The 7,766-nt window shown below is 41.4% G+C and overlaps 1 protein-coding gene across 1 annotated transcript; it reads left to right on the top strand.

Moving 5' to 3' along the window:
• The first annotated feature begins 4,071 nt into the window (after positions 1-4,071).
• Positions 4,072-5,641, top strand: LOC131250181 (putative germin-like protein 2-1). The gene is made up of 2 exons (XM_058250790.1): positions 4,072-4,312; positions 4,927-5,641. Exons 1-2 carry the CDS (start codon positions 4,087-4,089, stop codon positions 5,460-5,462), a joined length of 762 nt encoding a protein of 253 aa, XP_058106773.1. The 5' UTR covers positions 4,072-4,086; the 3' UTR covers positions 5,463-5,641.
• The last annotated feature ends 2,125 nt before the right edge of the window (positions 5,642-7,766 follow it).

Raw genomic sequence — 7,766 nt, 5'->3', positions numbered from 1 at the left:
AAGTGGATTTTACAGTGAGTTCCTTGGTTTATTTCTGACATTTACTCAATATGATCTTGGGTATGCTCTATTGGATTGAAATTGTGATATGAAAATCCTCCTTGTAGGATCCCTGGATCCGAATCCCATCCTAGGAGCCGAGAATGGGGTGCTACGAAGGCTGTTACGGTCGAAACCGGCTATCGAGTTCCTTGTTAGTCTGATCAACGAGTCTAGAGGATGACATAGTCACTCCATGACAAATCGTGTCATGTAATTCATCTGACTCATGTGTTGTGCCGCCTCGAGGTGTTTACGTAAATCCATGGTAGAGTTGGACATGTCAGCGAATATCCATAGTTATGAAATGCGGGTCGAGTTGGGTTTGCTATAAATTATATTCCGCATTATGATGATCACTATGTATAATGAGCCGCACACACGTTGCTAGACATGCATTCATATATATATTAGTTGCGCATGCTGATACCTCTCAGAGTAGTGAAGTACGTGACATATTAGAACATATACATTGCTTTTATAAATCTCTTGAATTATTGTTAATCTTAAAGGTTGACCATCACTATGAGTAGGGTGTTGACCCTCTCCAACTGTAAAGATGATGTAGGTGATGTACATATTGAAGACCTAGAGGACCATCTCCCTATGAAAGATTATACAGAAAGAATAAGAAGATAGTTTTATGAATTAGTTTTATACTTCTGCTGCGAACTCGATAAAATAATAAGCTCTCATTGAGAGAGCATTTGATAATTTGTTGAATTATATTACTCTGATGAAATAATAAATACTACCCATTTTATTCTCGTGAATGGTTACTTTCATGAATGTAACTGGATGTGATGTAAATGAAAAAAAATATGTGCGATTTTAAAGCATCCAATTCATTCAATTATTAACACCCGGTTTTCTCAGGCACGAGTATAAACTTTGGCCGTGAAAATTCAGGATGTTACAGAATGATAACCCTCCTTCGACGTTATGCAGACGTCTTCACATGGTCATATGAGGACATGCCTGACATCGACCCAGAGATCATCATGCATCGCTTAAATGTCAACCCTGACCTCGACCACCGACCAATTCGATAGAAGCGGCGTGCGTTCGATCCCAAACGATATGCAGTGATTGGAGAAGAAGTTAATAAACTTCTTAAAGTCGGATTTATTGAAGAGGTTTACTATCCAGACTAGATAGCCAACATAGTTTCGGTATATATAAAAAAATCCAATGGGAAATGGCCGGTCTATATTGATTATACAAACCTAAATAAGGCCTGTCCCAAAGATAGTTTTCCTCTTCCTTGAATTGATCAACTCGTTGACAGCACCATAGGGCATGAACTACTTAGTTTTATGGATGCTTATTCTGATTATAATCAAATTGTAATGCATCCGTATAATAAGACAAAACAACCTTTGTCACTAACAAAAGTCTTTATTATTACCGAGTTATGCCATTTGGATTGAAAAACACCAGAGCCACTTATCAACAGCTAGTCAACAAGATGTTCGCCTACCAAAGAGGGTGAACAATGGAAGTCTACATCGACGACATGCTCATCAAGAGCATTAAGGCCACAGATCATACTTCTGATCTAGAGGAAATGTTCCTCGTTCTTCGCGAATACAAGATAAAGTTGAATCCAAGCAAATGAGCCTTCGGGGTTAACTTAAGAAAGTTGAATCCAAGCAAATGAGCCTTCGGGGTTAGCTTAGGAATTCAATCCAATCTGACCTATAAAAAGGAGCCGACTCTATAAGCAGGACCCAATGCGCTAAAACTACTTACGAGACATCTACTGGTCAAGAATGGCTGACCTAAAGTAGTTCGGCACAGACATAGGCCACTCAATGAGTAGCCGAGCCATTTTATAGGTCGGCACAACTATATGACGGCTACAGGTAAGTTGTAGGTCGACCCGACCATAGGTCGATTATAACTCGGCCATAGGTCAACACTGTCTCCGACAAGGCTAATGGCTATCGGAGTTCAACTAAGGTGAATGCTCTATCGAACGACTTCAGGTGAATGCTGATCTATTGGATAGCCCAGTATTACTTACCTCCATGGTATCACACACCTCTATTGCTTGATCTCTCAGACCGTGCCCTGAATGAACAGCCCAAGGATCTCTCGAATGGCCCAAAGATCTCTCCTAAGATCTTTGGGGGATAAGATCAGGTTCCAAGAATCTCGGATGACCGTTATCTTGGGGACATCCCTAAGGGATCTAGATACCTGTGCGGGAAGATCTTCGGAGTATTAGGAGTCTTAAACGGGGGAAACTTCCTATTGTGTGATCTTCCCTCTCATATAAATGGAAGAGCCTCTAGCCATTGTAAGGTACGCATACTCTATCTAAAACACGACTAGTGACTCTTTTCTAAAGAGATCATCTCCTCCGAAGACACAAGGTCCTGACTTAGGCATTGGAGGCTCTCCTGTACTAGCCAGGGTCTCCTTTGTTTCTTGCTTTCCCTTGTGCAAGTTCTCGAGAGTCTACGAAGGAGGGTCTACTAGAAAATTGCATCAACATAAGTCATCATTAGTTATCTGTGATTTGCAATTTATTCATGAAATTCGCCCTAATTATTAATCAATTTAAATGAAATCCAATCATCTGCCTGTTACTTGCAAATGGCATTAAAATAAACATTTCTTAAAAATCAAATCGTCCATTGGGTCCTCCAATTTCACCATTAGCATTGTCAATCGGGTTGTGCTACCCACGTAGCTGGAGTGGGGCCATACCGGGCAACATGGGCCATACCGGGGAATATTAAGATCACCGTGCACTTTTTTTTTCCCTCTTTTTTCAAATTCGTATTGTCAATCGGGTTGTGCTACCCACGTAGCTGGAGTGGGGCCATACCGGGGAATATTAAGATCACCGTGCACTTTTTTTTTCCCTCTTTTTTCAAGTTCGTATAGGCCAGGCCCAAGCAAACTATGAATGGTTCCAAGAGTTCCAGTGGCGTTCGAGCACGGAGCACATGTTGTTCAGATAACCGAATCTTGTGTTTGACATGGACAACCCGAGGACCCAATCAAATACTGTACATTTTGTGCATTCTGTGGATATGCCCGATCCATAAATCAGGCCTGCCCACACATCCTGCGGACCACATGTAGTTGAGAAAACTGGAAATAAGAAAATAATAATAATAATCATAATAATAATAATTATTGATGATTTATATTCCCTGTACACGTGGGATCCACCTGACAAGTGTTACAACAAGTTTTCAGAGTGGGACCCATTTGATGAATTACCCAAAAATCGGAAAGTAATTACCGGTCGACGAGTGTGGGTATCAGATGGCCTATTCCATCCTCAGTCTGGCAATTGGTCTTACGATGGCTCAAAGCTAGTTAAAAATATATGGACAGCGTCTCTCAAGCAGACAACGGCTGGGTACAGGGAATAAGAGGGCGGATTCGATGAGACCCCGGCCTCATCCAACACTGTGCGGCCCTTACCATGGGTTACCGTGGGCCCACCTCGATGTATGTATTATGTATCGACACTGTCCATCCGTTTTTCCAGTTCATTTTATATCATTATTACAAAAGCAGCAGGTGGGCCATACCATATAAACAGTGGTGATTGACTTTTAATGGGCCAAAAAAGCTTTGGATCAAGTTAGTATTTATTTGTTTCCTTTCATCCAGGCTTACGTGACCTCATCAACAGTTTGGATAGTAAATAAATACTACTGAAACATTAAGGTGCTCCCTAAGAAATTTTTAATGGTAGGACGTTTAATCACCACTGTTTCTTATGGTATGGTCCACACGATAGTTGGATCTGCTTCATTTTGGAATATTACCCTAAAATGATCTGAAAAAACGGACGGACGGTGTGGATACATAATACATAGGTCAAGGTAGGCCCCACGGTAAACCGGCGGTAAGGGACGCACGGTCTTGGGTGAGGGGGGTCTCACGTAATCCGCTCTCACGGTCTTGGATACATAATGAAAGCGCCGATAATAACGGTGGCTTAATCCATAAACTGACTTTTGCAGCCCTCTCTTTTCAAGTGCCGTGCATTGCATCGGCGCTGGAAAGAAGACCATCTCTATGAATTCCCTCTATATAAATGCATGCATTGCATTCTCCCTTCTGCACTTAGAATACAAGAGCTTCTTCCTCTTCGATCGTTTTCTGTTTTTCTGTAGGTTTATGAGAAAGAGTATGGCTGCTTACATCCTTGTACTTGTCCTTCTTGCGTTCACTTGTTCTCCTGGACATGCTTCTGATCCCAGTCCACTACAAGATTTCTGTGTCGCCATACTAAAACCATCAGGTATCCATGTGGTCTCTGATTTTCAGTATGCCAGATGCACCCACCATAGTGTTCCGCACAGCATTTGATAACATAAGAGATCCAACTCAGCCATCAGGCTGGCCCAACTTTGTTGTTTCGCTTGCCCAAGAAATTAATTGACCTGTCCATGCATCCTGTGTGCAGACTTGTACCATGGAAGTGGACAGTTGAACAGCTGCCTAACTCCATAAATGGCAATGCTCTATCGATCATTAGATGAACTGAATAGGATGATCTTCATACCATTATATATACGCCGAGGAGCCCACGTGTTGAGTGGCTTCAATCTTATGCACAGGCATGCAAGGCGGAGGTTTATTTATTTAAATTTTTATTTTTAATTTTTTAATTTTTTAATTTTGAATTTCCTTTTTTTTTTTTTTTTAGTAATATGGGTGGTAGCGCGAGTTTTATATTAATAGAAAAGTGCATATACGCCTCGAAAGGGCGGGAGACTAACACTTGGAAAACCTATAAAACCATTGGAAAAGCTTTGAAACTCACATTTAAATTTCCGTAAATGAATAATTACGCTACGTCCAAAGGAAACATATATGTTTGGGCTAACTCAATGCTTATGCTTCATTTTGCAGTGTTTGTCAATGGGTTTGTGTGCAAGGACCCAAAGATGGTTAAAGCCGATGATTTCTTCTTCAGTGGGCTAGACAAACCAGGCAACACAGCCAACAAGGTTGGGTCCAATGTGACAGCAGTCAACGTGAATCAGATACCCGGACTCAACACTCTCGGTATATCCCTTGTCCGCATCGACTATGCACCTTACGGTCTCAATGCTCCTCACACGCATCCACGGGCTACGGAGATCTTGACTGTCATAGAGGGCACACTATATGTTGGTTTCGTCACCTCTAATCCTGACAATCGCCTCATAACAAAGATCCTAAAGAAGGGTGATGTGTTCGTCTTCCCAATAGGTCTCATTCACTTCCAGTTCAACATTGGCAAAACCAATGCAGTTGCCATCGCAGGTCTGAGCAGCCAGAACCCTGGTGTCATCACCATAGCAAATGCAGTCTTTGGTTCGAACCCACCCATCTCTGATGATGTTCTCACAAAGGCCTTCCAAGTGGACAAGAAAGTGATTGATTTACTCCAGGCACAGTTCTAGACGATGAAATATTAAATAAAGAATCCACTGAAACAATTCTCATGATCCATCATGTATCGGTCGTTTGTTTACAATAAGCAAAGTTAATTGTCTGTATATCATACTATGGTGAAAAGTTACCTTCAAATAAGCAGTATTGCATGTATTGAAATAAAGGGTTTTCTTTGGTTGATCCGGTATTTTCTCCTTTCTCTATCCATGGGAACCTTTTGATTTGGTTTGGTATCTTTACGATCTCTTTAGATAGTAAGAATTGTGACGGGCCTGCAACTAGTGATTTAACAAGCAGACCATACAGCTCCTCTCTATAGAAGGAGAATCAATGGTGATAAAAACGAAAATTGCCATCAATTAGTCATTGAAATCATATTGACCAAGACATTTTCAGCCCAATTCAAGAGAAGCCTAGCTCATAGTCATGCCCAAGCCAGGAAACTTAGGGAGTGGATTTGATACTGAACGCTTCAGTGGCCAAAAGGCTACTGAAGTGACGTGGAAAAACGTCATTGGTTGAATACTAACAGGCTATTCTCTTGCAATGAACTCCTCCATTGGAGATCCGTTAGCCAATCTTTCTCTGTTTCAAAACCGTCAATTTAGATCTCATGTTTAATATTTACATGTATGCCCGCGAATGTATACGTGCTGCTCTACACGCGTGTGGACATAATATCCTCATTCCTTGTGTGTGGAGAACTGAGGCCCTTGCATTGGTGATCCAGACCATTGATTAATGGGCCACCACCATGAATGGGGATTAAGATATATACATACATACATATATATATATATATATATATATATATAGGCCTCACCCGGAACTCTGTATCTTTTCTGGTATGATGAATGAAATTGTGGCAAGAGCCCACGTTTAACAAAAAAAAAAAACTATCTTAACCCTTCTATCAATGACCTAAAAATAGACGGCTGAGAAGAAAACACGTCCCATTTGAATCAAATGTCCCAATGTATGAATTGACAGCAAATCGTCTTTCTATTATGCATATCAACGGTGTAGATTCTCACCCGTGAGCCCAATTTTCCATATCAATGTTGTGTATCCTCCGCTCAGTGTATCTACCTTTACATGCATGCATGCCAATATTCACCGTCCAAATCATATCTTTATAGACCATTTAAACTCTCTTAACAATTTCTTCCGATCAGTAAGACTTTTTAGAGATGATCCAACTATAATGGGATTCATGATTTGGACGGTCTGAAATTGGTGTGGATGTATGCCACGTGTACGACTGATGAGTTGCAATGGTACAGTGATTTGCGACAAATGCACGTTGTAAGGAGGGTGTTTGAATTGGGTGATCGATAGAAGGCAAGAACCATATCCTAATGGATGGAGTATAAGCTGGAAATTATATAGATCTTGATCGTCCAAATCACATCCATGTGGATGGAGCATATCTTAGAAATTACACAAATCTATCACGCCCCAGACTCGATAACCGGACTCACGAGGAACTCGACAGTCGGTTCTAGTCGCAACAGCCTCCGTAGTACCCCATTCTCGGCTCCTGAGGTAGGTTTCGATCCTCGGATCCCACAAGGAGGATTTCTATAACCATATAACCATTTCTACTACGAGCATACCTAAGATCACAACAAGTAAGTCTCGAAAATAACAAAAGGACACATCGCAAAATCTACTATAAATTTGAACTTTTATAAGTACATAGTAGAAAGAAAATACCTCAGATAGCAAAAGAAGAAGGAAGAAGATCTCCAACACCGGAGTTCCTTGGCTCAACTCTAATCCGAGCTCTGCCGCTACGATGCTGACCTAGGATCTCCTGCATGCATCAATCATGCATAAGCTTATAGAAGCTTAGAGGGTGGTAGAAGTGTATGACAATAGTACGCAGAAGAATAATAGGAGGTACAGGAAGGGAAACATGATCAATGATAATTACCGAAGCTTATCATGAATGTAATGCAATGAGTATTGGGCGTCATACCAAGGCGATGCATAAATGGGGCTTAAGTAGCCGATGCAAATGCGATGTGAAGTGATGGTAGTGCTTATATCTAAATCCACATATCAAGTACATTTCCAATCACAAGGAAATCACCGGGGTCCAGTACACTACTGGATGACTGCCACTCTCCAGACCCGCACAATCAAAAGAGCATAAGGGACCTCACTACCCGCCTGTGGACAACCAATTACCAACAAGGCTCGACTGCAGCGAACCCATTTATGAGCTGGTTAGACTCAGTCTAGCAATGCCTTCTTACACCATGAGGGTAAGGCCAGACCCCTACCCAACCGACTACACGACAGTGGGA

The sequence above is a fragment of the Magnolia sinica genome, chromosome 1 (genome assembly GCF_029962835.1).
Source record: "Magnolia sinica isolate HGM2019 chromosome 1, MsV1, whole genome shotgun sequence".
NCBI classification, from domain to species: Eukaryota; Viridiplantae; Streptophyta; class Magnoliopsida; order Magnoliales; family Magnoliaceae; genus Magnolia; species Magnolia sinica.
Note: the sequence above shows the minus strand (reverse complement) of the source record. Positions and strands in the feature narration are given on the sequence as shown.

Coding starts and splice junctions, on each gene's coding strand:
- LOC131250181 (XM_058250790.1), top strand. CDS start 4,087: ATGAATTCCCTCTATATAAATGCATGCATTGCATTCTCCCTTCTGCAC. Junction 4,313..4,926: donor CGCCATACTAAAACCATCAG/GTATCCATGTGG, acceptor TTCATTTTGCAG/TGTTTGTCAATGGGTTTGTG.